At 45.1% G+C, this 14501-nt stretch overlaps 1 protein-coding gene across 1 annotated transcript in view; it reads right to left on the bottom strand.

Moving 5' to 3' along the window:
• The window catches only part of NUCKS1 (nuclear casein kinase and cyclin dependent kinase substrate 1), a 47974-nt gene extending 33801 nt beyond the window's left edge, over nt 1-14173 (bottom strand). The window contains exon 1 of the mRNA XM_040337534.1: nt 13680-14173. Within this exon, the coding sequence (XP_040193468.1) occupies nt 13680-13696 (17 nt within the window). The 5' untranslated portion in view covers nt 13697-14173. The remainder of the gene's footprint in view (nt 1-13679) is intronic.
• Between the last annotated feature and the right edge of the window lie 328 nt (nt 14174-14501).

Below are 14501 nucleotides of genomic sequence, written 5' to 3'. Positions count from 1 at the left end.
TACCCTACCCCCAGTGTGAATGGTGCCGTCTGCCGTGCTCATTACTCCAGAGTTCTGTCTCACCAATACAGGAGGTAAGGCTCCATGCACGCTGGACGTTAAAATAATGTTATAAAACCGCCAGTAGCTTTGCAGTGAGTCAACATTTAACGTTTTTGAAATTGCGTTTTCTGCATTAGCGTTTTTATTTTCAATGGATCAAAAATATTAATGCTGGTTAGCCACGTTTGAGCGATTTTAGAGTGTTCAGAAAACAGCCCATAAACCCAACTGCTGATAAAGGTCCATGGACACAAAGAACAGAGTGGAGTTTATAGAACAAAAACGGAACTCCCTTGGAATGGGACTTTAAAAGCCACAGACACAGGTATGCATCAAAAAAGTTAATGTTTGTTTATACATATAAAGATTAAAAACGTCAAGCATTTAATGAGATATAGTTTGTCCTACGTTGTCTTTGTTTTATGTATAACAATTCATGTAGATGCAGATGTTACTCTCCGATGGGTGGTGGTCCCCAATACCCGACGCATTTCTGGTTTCACACTTTTGTCAGGGGTATGTAGGATGGGGGACAGTATAGTCAAATTGTTTAACTCTAAAATGATATAACAAAGGGACACATCAGATCAAAGCAGACAGAACGTGGCATATACAAGCGCAGAGTTGTCATAACTTGATTGTCCGAGTTGTCCTGCTCAAGTTATATAACCATTCTGCACATGAATATACTACTCCTTTCTCTACCTGCAAAGTAGACAGTGTGCTGACTTGCCTGCTCGCCCCCTCCCCCCTCAAGAGGCTTTCTCCAAACCAGGAAGAAAGGGGCCGTAATACAATTTTGTCTTTGTGACAAACTAAATAAGGCTCTTTACGACAAAAAGCTGCCAATTCAGAAACTCCCCTAGCAGAGGAGATAGCAACCAGAAATGCCAATTTCCGACTCAAGAGAATCAAAGGAATATGACAAATTGGTTCAAAGGGCTGTTTTTGCAAGCATGACAAAACTAGATTCAAATCCCATGGGCACAAGGGGGGTTTGACTGGCGGATTTAGCCGTAACACTCCCTGAATAAATGCTGGACTAGGGAATGGGATGCCAACGGTCTCTGAAAGAAACTGATAGGACCAAGATTTGACCCTTAACCACTTGCTTACTGGGCACATATACCCCCCTCCTGCCCAGGTGAAATTTCAGCTTTCGGCGTTGCTTTAACAATTGCGCGGTCGTGCGACGTGGCTCCCAAACAAAATTGACGTCCTTTTTTCCCCACAAGTAGCTTTCTTTTGGTGGTGTTTAAATCGCCTGTGCGGTTTTTATTTTTTGCGCTATAAACAAAAAAGAGCGACAATTTTGAAAAAAATACAATATTTTTTACTTGTTGCTATAATAAATATCCCAATTTAAAAAAAAAAAAAAAAAAAAATTCTCAGTTTAGGCCGATACGTATTCTTCTACATATTTTTGAAAAAAAAAAAAAAATCGCAATAAGCACCATTCACATTTATACTGCAATCAGTGCTATAAATATGCACCAATTACAGTATAAATGTGACTGGCATTGAAGGGGTTAACAATAGGGGGTGAGGAAGGGGTTAAATGTATTCCCTGCATTGTGTTCTAACTGTAGGTGGAGGTGACCGATCTATGTCCCTATGTACAAGGGACACAGATCAGTGTCCTCTCCAGAGACAGGACGCTGTCTCTGTGTAAAACGGCAATGAGAGATTATCTCATATGTTTACATAGGAGATCATCTCTCATTTCCCGCACGTATCGTAAACGGCCACTCTGATTGGCCGTTCGCGGCGATCTGTAATTGGCTGTGTCCAAGGGACACGGCCAACACAGAGTTTCCCAGCTGCGCGCTCTGGAGCGCGCACGGGGAACGCCCAAAGGGGCGGACGTCAATTGACGTCCAGTTGGATTTTCAGGTCCGCGCTGTAGCCGTCATTCGGCTATAGCGCGGGTCTGAAGTGGTTAATAGTACTAAGGGCCAATGTCATATCCACCCCTAGTTGACAGAAGGCCAGAATCCCACCAATGAAAAACTTGAGGGTTACACCCCCTGGATTCACACCAGGAAACATATACCTTCCAGACTATGATAAATGATTCTGGAGGCTGGCTTCCTAGCATTAATGAGTAGAAAGAACTGGAGAGCCCATGTTTCTTCAGCATATAGGTTTCAAACAGCCAGACCATCAAATTTAGCTTTGGTAAAGAAGGATGGAACACTGGACCTTGTGATAGCAGGTCTTGGCGAAGTGGGAGAATCCAAGGCTCCCCCACTGCCATCCTTATGATCTTGGTGTACCTGAACCTTCAGGGCCACCAAGAGAACTGGTTTTCCTTCTTTGATTTTGCAAAGAAGTCTCTGCAAGAGTGGAATTGGAGGGAATGCATAGATCAGGGAAAACTGATCCCAGGGAATCAGTGCATCTGTCCCGAGGGATAAAGGATCTTTTGACCTCAATACAAAGTTGTCCAATTTAATGTTGAACCTGGAGGCGAATAGGTCTACCTCCGGGGTCCCCCATTTCTGGCATATATCCTGAAAAAAATTGGGGTGGAGAGACCATTCCCCTTGCAACAATTGCTGGCGGGTCAGGTAATCCGCTTGCCAATTCTCCACTCCTGGAATGAATATTGCAGAAATGCAAGGAACATGAGCTTCTGCCCATGTTAAAATCTTGTTCACCTCTCGGAGCATCCCGACTCCGGATGCCCCCTTGGTGATTGATGTAAGCTACTGCAGTAGCATTGTCGGATTAAACCCAAACCGGGTGGCCATATAACTTGCGTGTCCAGGTTCTGAGGGCTAGATAAACTGCTCGAATTTCCAAAACGTTGATGGGTAAGCCTTTTTCGGACTTGGCCCAAGGAACTTGGGCTGAGGCCTCTTCCAGGATTGCCCCCCAGCCCAACAGGCTGGCATCCGTAGATACCACCTTCCAAGTGACCAGGAGAAAGGATTTCCCTGCTTGCAAATTTTTGGTGCTTAAGCACCGACTGAGGCTCTGACGCACCTCTGAGGACAGGTGCATCGGCCAATCTAGAGCCTGGATCTTTCTGTTCCAGGCAGTCAGCATACTGTTAAGTAGCCTTGAATAAAATGGTGCATACGGGATGGCTTCAAATGAGGCCACCATTTTCCCCCCAACAATTTCATGCAAAGGCGGATTGATGGTTTCCCCTTTGCCCTGACCGTGCGGACCAGATCCTTTAAAGATTTGATTTTTGGCTCTGGAAGGAATACTTTGGTTTGAGTTGTGTCTAAGACCATGCCCAAATACTCTACCCTTCTACGGGGCTGTAGAGGACTTTTGGAAGTTTAGGATCCAGCCCAAATACTCCAAGTATTTTACTGTACTGAGTACACTGTGATTTAACTGTGGCATTGACTGTTCTACCAAGAGTATATTGTCCAGATAAGCCATCACTGTTATGCCCTGCGTCCTTAGATTTGCTAGAAGCAGGGCCAGAACCTTTGTGAACAAGCGAGGAGCCGTAGCCAAGCCAAAGGGTAGAGCCACAAACTGATAGTGGCGATGTGAAACAGCGAACGGAACTTTTGGTGAGCGGGATGATAGGCACGTGCAAATATGCATCTTTGATGTCTATTGACTCCAAGAATTCCCCTGGCTTGTAGGGTGGACACAACTGATCGAATTGTTTCCATTCGGAAATTACGAATGTTTAGAAGCCGATTCAGAGCCTTTAGATCCAGAATGGGTCCGATGTCTGTTTGGCTTCGGAACTACAAAAAGATTTAAATAGAACCCTGTGTCTTGTTCCCTTAAGGCAGGGTTTGACAAATTTGCTTGGAATCTAGGAGCCAGCTAAAAAAGTTAGGAGCCAGAAAACGCACCCCGTCCCGATGAGCTTGCGCGCAGAAGCGAACACATACGTGAGCAACGGCCGCATATGTAAACGGTGTTCAAACCACACATGTGAGGTATCACCGCAATTGGTAGAGTTAGAGGAATAATTCTAGCCCTAGACCTCCTCTAACGCAAAACATGCAACCTGTAGATTTTTTTTAAACGTCGCCTATGAAGATTTTAAAGGGTAAAAGTTTGTCGGCATTCCACGAGCGGACGCAATTTAAGCGTGACATGTTGGGTATGAATTTACTCGGCGTAACATTAGCTTTCATAATATTAAAAAAAAAATGGGGATAACTTTACTGTTGTCTTATTTTTTTAATTAAAAAGTGTAATTTCTTCCCAAAAAAGTGCGCTTGTAAGACCGCTGCGCAAATATGGCGTGACAGAAAGTTTTGCCACGATCGCCATTTTATTCTCTAGGGTGTTAGGATAAAAAATATATACAACGTTTGGGGGTTCTAATTAGAGGGAAGAATATGGCAGTGAAGATAGTGAAAAATTACATTAGAATTGCTGTTTAACTTGTAATGCTTAACTTGTAATACCAACGGCCACCACCAGATGGCGCCAGCTCACATCTGGTGGTAATAACTTGTAATACCAACGGCTTTTTTTTTGCTCACCTTCCAAGCCAAGTCGCCAGGACACTATTTCTAGTCGCCATGGCGACCGGGATTTGTCGAGCCCTGCCTTAAGGGAACCTCTTTGAATACCCCCCCCCCCCCCCCCCCCGGGACAGCAATTGATCCAGTGCTTGAAAGAAGGGTTTTCTTTTTAATGGATCTTTGGAGACATTTGAATTTAGGATTTCTCAGAATTCTATCTTGTACCCTAAGGATACCGTGGAAATTACCCATTTGTCCTAGATCTCTGTCTGCCAAGCTGCTGAAAACTGCCGAACCCATCCCCCCACTCGGCCGAGTGGGAGCGCCCCTTCATGAGGAAGCTTTGGGGTTCTGTTTACCGGTTCTTTGTACCCACGGTCTTTTGTGACTCTGGGTCTGATTCGGAGATTTTGGTTTTGTGGTTGATTGAGAATGCTGTTGCCACTGCCTGGAAGCAGAGGTCCCTGGAACCGGGGAGGAGGACCGTTTAAAACATGGGCGTTTATTTTTCTCAGGCAAGAGAGTGGACTTCCCACTTGAGATTTTCTGGATGTATTTATCCAGATAATCCCCAAAGAGTCGTTCCCCATGAAAGGGGAAACCAGCCAAAAGCTTTTTACATGGCGCTTCTGCAGACCAATGCTTAACCAAAGGATTCTGAGCATATGCACCACGGGATGCCTGTTGGATAGAATCTCTGTGTCTAAAGTGTCTTTAGTGACATACGCAGGAGCTGGCACAACAGGAGAGGCTGCTATACCCGATACAGGCAATGGCTCACCCTGTATGGGTTCATCCGATTCCTCAGAAGAGGATAATACCCGGCCAGAATGGCTAGAGCCTCCCGTTTTAGGTGGCGAGTCTTTTTTGTCTTAGTCCCTGAATTTTTTGTGGGAAGACATATTCCCAAGCCAAAGCAGAAGTACAAAGGACAGTGCCATACACTACTGTGCTAGTTTAGCAAACTAATGTAAGTAACTACCACACAGTATGATGCCGAGTAGGTGCCTTAAGTGCCTGAAATCCAACCACCCAGAGAACTCACGTGCCTCCAAGCTGCCGAGTCTCACTCCTGTGGAGTTTGTCAGGCGTCTGAGGGCCGATTTCAAAGCCTTCCGATTAGCGCAGTAGAGCGGTGTGCTCGCTCGTGTGCCCACGCCTCCTTCCTGCTTTGATGAGCTCCAAGAGTGAAAAGCGCGTCTATGGGGAATGAGGGAGAGAGGCCACAGCATGCTGCTTCTGCAGTGGCCTCCTTAATGACATCCACTGCACCAACGACAGGGAGCCTGAGAAGAGACCACACTTCTGTTTGCAGAGCCTTGCAGTAGAGGAAGTGCTTGTATTTGCACTGAGCTTCTTTCCAGGTCTGGTGAGTGGAATTCCGACTCCCTCTAGTGGCTGTTTCTAGTCAAGACAGCCATACTCACAAGGGGAAAGTTTTTAAGTGTTTAAAACCTAGCCCCCCCCCCCCACTTATATTATCCACGCCGCAGGACTGCCAAGATTAGACAGTACCAACCTTCACCCTCACGGCGGGTAGTGTTGTGCCAACCTTTAGGGGTATGGGTTCCTATTTAAAGGAGACCTCTTCCCTGGGCCTTGCAGAAGACTCTGCCAGAATACTTTGCAAGTTTTTTAAAAAGCGAAAGTGCTGGATCCCCGGCCTCTGTTTAATCTACAACTGCCATGATGCTGCACATGTGATCAGTTACGACACCAGTCATTGGATTGTTTGACAATTTGGTTGGGCGCACATCCAATGGGAGTGTTACAATTTCAGCACGTGTCATAAATGAAACTTTTATGGGTGGGCTTACTTACGCTTTAAAGAAACAAACATTTCTGTTTATACTTGTTACCTATGATTGCAAAAAAAAAAAAAAAAAAAACTGATGTAAACCAAAGAGCAAACTAAATCCATTTTTCTTAGCAAAACTGGATGCCACTTTGTGAAAGCACCATAAGAATTGGTAAGTTGAAACAATGTTTGCTTTTGGGTTGAATATACTGCAATAAATCCGTATTAAACCCAAATCCAAAAATGGGATACATTTTAGCTCAATCAGATGTGATTGCTGCATCAGTTTTCTTTTGCTGGACATACACTATACGAAAAATCATTTGAACCCATTTTCGAAAAACAAACATTCAGCTGCGAGAACAAACGATAGTGCATTCATGTAATGACCGATAAATCGTTCAATGGACAAATTAAATATTTTTTCATATATATCTAGTGCGTTTACCGCTCCTTCACATTGAAAACAATGGGACACCGTGGTAATACGCCTATACAGAGGCGCATTGTCGTCGGTATTAACCCTTTTTCGGCCGCTAGTGGGGGTTATAACCGCACCGGCCTAAAGGGACCTTAGACTTATATACACTAACTAACTGAAGCCAAACACCAGCTCACACCATCAGAAGTTAGGCTAGGTTCACACCTATGCGTTTTTGCAGAAAATGTAGTACAGTCCATTTAACATGTTCCATCGGTCACGTTCACATTTGTGCATTTTCAGCTGGTGTGGTTTTAAGGAAGGGGTCAGTGGCTTTTATGCCTGCAGCAGGTTGCACTTTTGGTTCCATAGACGTCAATGTAAACATATCAAAAAATGCAGCGCTTGTGTTTTTAATGCTTTCTCTAGCATGACAACATACCGTAGTTTTATAAGGTGGACGACATATACAATCCTATACCCACAGTTGACCTAGAGGAAGGCACCAAAAAAAATAAAATCCTTCCTGATCCCCCAAAGAGGCAATCGGATATTCCCTGGATCAACATTAAGTGGTTGTAAACCCACTTTTTTTACTTTTACCTACAGGTAAGCCTATAACAAGGCTTACCTGTAGGTAAGGAGAATATCTCCTAAACCTGCACGGTTTAGGAGATATTCCCCTCGCAATGCGGCGCATGCGCAGGGGGGGATCTACGGCGAAAGGACCGGCAGCCGCCGGACCTTGCCGAGTTTTAAATCGCTTGCGCGGGAGTGACGTCATCGCCGCTCCAGCCAATCACAGCGCTGGAGCGGCGATACCCGGAAGACACTCCGAGGCAAGATGAAATCTCGCTCGGCGTGGACCAGGTAAGTGCTACACACCTCGTTCCGAGGCAAGTATTTCATAATGAGCTAATATGCGGTGCAAAAACTAATAACCGCAGAGGTGATCAAATACCACCAAAAGAAAGCTCTATTTGTGGGGAAAAAAGGACGTCAATTTTGTTTGGGAGCCACGTCGCACGACCGCACAATTAAAGCGACGCAGTGCCGAATCGCAAAAAGTGCTCTGGTCTTTGACCAGCAATATGGTCCGGGGGTTAAAGGATCACTAAAGGAAAAAAATTGTTTTTGTTGAAATTACTGTTTACAGGGTGTAAGAGACATAAAAGTTAACCGATTCCTTTTAAAAATGATTAAAAATAGATTAAATTCAATCATATAATGTGTCTGTAGTTTCACTTTCGTTTTTAAACTGGTTTCGTGTTCATGTGAAGTAAAGAGACCCATAGAACAAAAAACAAACAAATCCAGGGCAGTGTTTTGTTTTTAAAATGAATCCGATTGGTTCTGAGGAGTTTTAGACACACAGCTTGGACCACAGTGAAAAGCTGTCATGAGATTTTTCATAAGGAGCCAGACAAGCAGGAAGTGTGGAGATCACAGCAGAATTACAGCAACTTCAAAGCAAAAACAAACAATGAGGACATGAAACCAGGACTGCAGTAAGGTAAAGGAAGCTATTTAGCTAAAAAAATAAAAAATCCTTTAAGTGGTTAACAAGCTATTAGAGGCATTTGGCATTTCAAACACCTCTGAACATCCATCCTGAATGGATTTTTTTGCTTTACAAATAATTGCTTCTAAAGTCAACTGCCTATAAAACGACCCTGTGTACATGTCACATAGTAGGTGAGGTTGAAAAAAAAAGACAAATCCAACCTGTGTGCGTGATTATGTCAGTATTACATTGTATATAGCCCTGTATGTTGTGGTCGTTCAGGTGCCTTGCATTACTGTGTGGAGTTACAGACAGAACAGGAAGTGAGGATTTCTCAGAAGAAATAAGGACATTTAAACGCAAAATCGAAGGATAAGGTATGTGAAGGAAGACTGCACAAGGGAAGGAAGCCATTTAGGGAAAGAAACCTTTACAACCCCTTGAAGGTTAAACCTATTTTCTTCTAATTTTAATGAGTGGCGACGTGTCTTGTTATACTCCCTTCCGTGAAAAAGTTTTATCCCTATTGTGGGGTCACCAGTATGGCATTTGTATATTGAAATCATGTCCACTCACAAGCGTCTCTTCTACAGAGAATAAGTTAAAGCGGTGGTTCACCCTAAAAACGACTTTCCCCTATTACACTGCCCCCCCGCATTACAATACGATTATGCCTTTAATTTTTTTTTTGCTGCTGTACATACCTGGGTACAGCTATTCACCCGTGTCCTCCGGGTTGCGAGTCCCGCGGGAGTGGGCGTTCCTAACATGGCGGTGATTGACGTTTTGACTAAAAAATGAGCTCCCCCCCGTCGCGCAAGCCGCGTCACGACTGGCGAAAGGAGCCGAACGGCGATGCGCAGTATAGCGCCGACTCGCCGTTCGGCTCCTTCCGCCAATCGTGACGCTGCTTACGCGACGGGGGGAGCTCGTTTTTTTAGTCAAAACGTCAATCACCGCCATGTTAGGAACGCCCACTCCCGCGGGACTCGCAACCCGGAGGACACGGGTGAATAGCTGTACCCAGGTATGTACAGCAGCAAAAAAAAAAATGAAAGGCATAATCGTATTGTAATGCGGGGGGCAGTGTAATAGTGGAAAGTCGTTTTTAGGGTGAACCACCACTTTAAGTGCTCGAAACTCATAACCAACATCCTCCAGATCCTTTAATAGCTTTGTTGCCCTTCTTTGTACTCACTCAATTTCCAGTACATCCTTCCTGAGGCCTGGTGCCCAGAACTGGACAGCATATTCTAGGTGCGGCCGGACCAGAGTCTTGTAGAGTGGGAGAATTATCGTTTTATCTCTGGAGTTGATCCCCTTTTTAAAGAGGAGCTCCACCCTAAAGTGGAACTCCCGCTGATCTGAACTCTCCCCCTCTCCGGTGTCACATTTGACACCTTTCAGGGGGAGGGGGGTGCAGATACCTGTCTAAAGACAGGTATTTGCACCCACTTCCGGCCACACAGTCTCGGGCAGACTGTGGGCATGACGTCACCTCCCGTGGTGTTCTGGGAACACTCGGCTCCCAGTACAAAGCGGGAGCCAATCGGCAGGCGTAGCGTGACTCGCGCTGTAAGGAACCGGGCAGTGAAGCCGGAGCGCTTCACTTCCTGGTTCCCTCACCGAGGATGACGGGCAGCAGAGTGACGAGCGATCGCTCATCCTCTGCTGCGGACGGCGCTGGACTCCAGGACAGTAAGTGTCCGAATATTAAAAGTCAGCAGCTGCAGTATTTGTAGCTGCTGGCTTTTAACATTGTTTTTTTTTCCAGCGGACATCCACTTTAATGCATGACACAATTCTGTTTGCTTTGTAAGGCTCAGCAATGGCATGCAATGCCAAGCTACTGCCATCTACTAGGACCCCCAGATCCTTTTCCATCCTAGATTCCCCCAGTGTATAGATTCAGAGGCAGCTGGGAAAAAAACAAAAAAAACCCCAACTGCTCCTAAACATCCATTTACAAGCAGCGTACATGAAGCCTAAGAGCTGGTGGGATGAGAATCAGAATCAGCGCCCTGAGCTTCCCAGTGAATGGCTGTGCAGCGGGGGCGTATCAGGACAAGTGCGATAATTGGGAAAGCACACAGATTTCCCCCCGCAAAGCTAAAGAATTGTTTCTCAACTCCAATCCCCACCAACAGGTCATGTTTTCAGTCTTACCATTATTTTGCACAGGTAATTTGATTAGTTTCACTGCCTTGGTAGTTACCACAGCTGTTTCATCTGAGGTAAATCCTGAAAACATGACCTGTTGGGGTGCCTCAAGGACTGGAGTTGAGAAAAACTGAGCTAGAGAACTGACCACGTTGTGTTCTCCTGCTTAGTGTGGTCAGTTTGTAACAGGAAAGCAGAGGGACTACCAAGAACACCAGGGATTTCACAGAAAGGAATACAAAGAGAACAGGGCATATTTTTTTTATACAAGTACATGGTGTAGCAGACACAGATCAGGAATATGAAGAGTTGGGATAACAAATGCTTTAACCTCTAAGGCTCCATGCATACTGGGCTTAAAGTGGTTGTATGCCCCCTTTTTTTCTACCTACAGGTAAGCCTAAATGCGGCTTACCTGTAGGTAAAATGAATATCTCCTAAACGATTTATGAGATATTCACTCAGTTCGGTGTATGGTGCCGGAACGGAGGACTTGTGCCGGAGCCACAAACCCAGAAGAAAAGCTGAGGGGAAAATACCAGCTCTCTTTGCGTTGACTGGGATGAAATTCAGGGACCTCATTCTAAGACACTTAAAGCGGAGGTCCACACAAAAAGTGAACCTCTGCTTTTCGGAACCGTCCCCCCCTCCCATTTGGCAACTTTCAGGGGGGAGGGGGTGCCGACATCGGGAGCGCGCTGGACAGGCAAGTGTCCATTTTTTAAAAGTCAGCATCTGCAGTATTTGTAGCTGCTGGCTTATTAACCACTAGTCGACCAGCCAGTTTTACGGTGGCAGGTGGGCTCGGCTGTGCGAAATCACGTATTACGTCATTTCGCATTTCAGCCAATAGGGTGCACGCGCCCCCCGGTGCCACACGCGTCCCCGGCGGGCGAGATCACCGCCGGGCACCCGCGATTGCTCGTTACAGAGCGTGAACTGTGTGTAAGCACACATCTCCCGGTCCTGTCAGGGGGAGAAATGACTGATCGCATGTTCATACACCTAGGGAACATAATTAACCCCTTCACTGCCAGTGACATTTTTACAGTAATCAATGCATTTTTATAGCACTGATCGCTAAAAAAATGCCAATGGTCCCAAAAATGTGTCCGCCATAAGGTCGCAGTACCGATAATATAAAAAAAAAAAAAAAAAAAAAAAAAAAAAAAAAAAAAAAAAAAAAAAATCGCAGATCGCCGCCATCACTAGTAAAAATAATAATAAAAATGCCATAAAACTACCCCTATTTTGTAGACGCTATAACTTTTGCGCAAACCAAACGCTTATTGTGATTTTTTTTACGAAAAATATGAAGAATATGTATCGGCCTAAACTGAGGGAAAAAAATTGTTTTTTTTCATATATTTTTGGGGGAAATTTTTTTACAGAAATTTTTTTTTTCTTTTCTAAATTGTCGCTCTATTTTTGTTTATAGCGCAAAAAATAAAAAAAGCAGAGGTTATCAAATACCACCAAAAGAATGCTCCTTTTGTGGGGAAAAAAAGGACGTCAATTTTGTTTGGGAGCCACGTCGCACGACCGCGCAATTGTTAGTTAAAGCAACAGTGCCGAATCACAAAAAGTGGCCTGGTCATTGACCAGCAAAATGGTCCGGGGCTGAAATGGTTAAAAATATATATTCGGGTGGACCTCCGCTTTAATAATGAGCTAGCTCATTATGCCTTACAGGTTTTTTTTCCCCGGTTGAGGGTATACAACCACTAAAAAAAAAAAAAAAAAAAAAAAAAAAAAACTCCTATAGAGCATTTTTTTAATACAAAGTCTAGACAAGTTTTAATTTTTTTCTGCCAGTTAGCTCCAATCAGAAACGCAAACAAGGTTTTTTTTTCCTGCCTCTAAGGCTACATTCACACCTGAGCGTAGGTCGTTCGGACGTTTTTTTCCGGCGTTTTGTCACGCGTATTCATGCTTATTTGCGCGTTTGCATACAGCGTCGTCTGACGTTTTTTATTTTAGCCAATAGGAAAAATGGTCATCTTTTCATGCTATGTTGGTAGATTTTTTTTTATCTTCTGCCTGGGTGAAATGTTCTATTGATTAAAGCAACAAAACGATCGTATGAAACGCTCGTTGTCGCGCTAGTCGCTTGAATCGAGCGTTTCCATTACTTTCGATGGGAAATGGAAACGCTCAAAAACGCCCAAACCGTGCGACAAAAAAGGGTCCGGAACTTGTTTGAGCTTCAGGCATTTAGGTTTTGTGAACCATCTCCATAGGGAATAATGTATTTTTTCCCCTCTAGCGTTTTTGAGCGTCGCACTTCAGGCGACAAAACGCTCAGGTGTGAATGCAGCCTTAACATTGAGCTCAAAATATGCCTATAATCATCCTAATGTGCATGGACACAACATTGAGTTGCTTCTATAGGCAGAACACAAAACTATAAGAAATTTTTAGCCAGTGTGCATGGAGTCCAAGAATTGGTAAAGGTGCAATATACACAGTTTGGGTTCAATACTGATTTAAGTGGTTTGTCTCATCCATTTAAACTGATACATTCTGCTGGAGAGCTTATGCCTGAAAAACAGAGTTGCTGACTGGATCACCAAATGAAAATACAATAAAAAAAAAAAAGTTAAAACATCTAATCACATCTAAGAATTAGTAAGCTGTAACATATTAAAAAGGTTTGCTTTCGGGGTTTAAAAGGGTGTTGATTTCCCAAGAAAAGCTCTATTACTTCCCGCGAGCAGCTTGAGCAGGCAGCAGAGCCTTTGTTCGACCGGGCAGGCAGACACGGAGCCGTGTGTAGTAGGCTGTGTGTACACACACACACACACACACTTCTTCCCTCCCCCCACAAACTCTTACTAGCCCGGCCCACTAACCCTGTATACACGCCGAAGCCCCACATTTCCATATAACACATGCTTAGTAAGACCGCTCGGTGACTAAAAACGGTAGAAAAAATATAGGCGTTTATATGTCAGAGTACTCCTAGTCTACATGTGATATCGCCGTACAGTCTATGCGGTGTGTGTGAGGAGAACTCAGCATGTAGGGCCAGCTCTCCACACAGCACACAGGCGGCCTCACCACACAGCGCCTCCGCACGTAGAAAGAAGCCAATAAACACATTAGTACCCAGACACACACTACACACAAGGCCGGAGAAGCACTGCAATGGCGTCCCCCCTTCAGAAGACAATTGCCCGTCCTATTCCGCCATTGGGAGTCTCGCCATGCCTCACCGCCATTCACCCCATTCTCTCTCTGAGGCACGTGTGAATGAAGTGACGGAAAAGCCCACAAGGCCTAGCCTCCCTCGGTACTCACCTCACCGGCCTAGACATGATTCCTTGGCGCACCAAACAGCAACTAGAGATAGAAGGTGGGGGGCGAACGTCTGCCTTCGGAAAAAAGAACCCCCCCGGGAGGTCGCTTTCTGGTGGGTGGGGGTTATTCAATGAGGGAGGGGGGTTGGGAATAAAAAAAAAAAAGAGGCCCAAGCCTAGATGTTCTATTACAGCAAATGCGAGGGGGAGGGGGAAAAAAAAGGCTTTTCCTTCTTCCCCGGGAAAAGCTCACATTAATGGCCGTCTAGGCAAGGAGTAAAAAAAAAAAAAAAGAGGCGGGAAAACCGGAGGAGGCGGAGCGCCCAGCTAAATGGATCGCTAAAGAGCAGTCGGTCGCCACAGAACCCGTTCACTCGTTTGGTTCCCCCGTCCGTTGTAAAAGCCTAGAATGCCCAATTCCCGCTAAACTACGGTACGGCGAGGGTTTAACTCGTCTATCCCCCCTCCCCAACCGCCGCCTCAAACCCCTGAGCCAAGGGAGCAGCCTAACACGCTGAGTGGGCGCCTCGCGAGCTGATTGGCCGCGGCGGAGCACGCTAAGCTTCATTGGTTTATTCAAAACATCACTCTCGCACATCATTTGCTGCGACGAGTTTTTTTTAGGTAGGTGGTGGTGAAAAGTGCGAGTGAGAGGTCACGTTTTACAGAGAAATGGAAGATGGAGTCGGGGCTGTGTTGGGAGAGCAGCAGATTCGCCACGGTTATACTGTGTTCCCGTACAGCGCACTGGCCTTTGTGTAATCATGATTTAGGGGTACAAACATAAGAGAATATACACGGAGCAGCTCACCGTAGTTAGGCT

The sequence above is a fragment of the Rana temporaria genome, chromosome 2, assembly GCF_905171775.1.
Source record: "Rana temporaria chromosome 2, aRanTem1.1, whole genome shotgun sequence".
Lineage (NCBI taxonomy): Eukaryota > Metazoa > Chordata > Amphibia > Anura > Ranidae > Rana > Rana temporaria.
The sequence above is the reverse complement of the archived record's forward strand: the minus strand, read 5'-3'. Positions and strand labels throughout refer to the sequence as shown.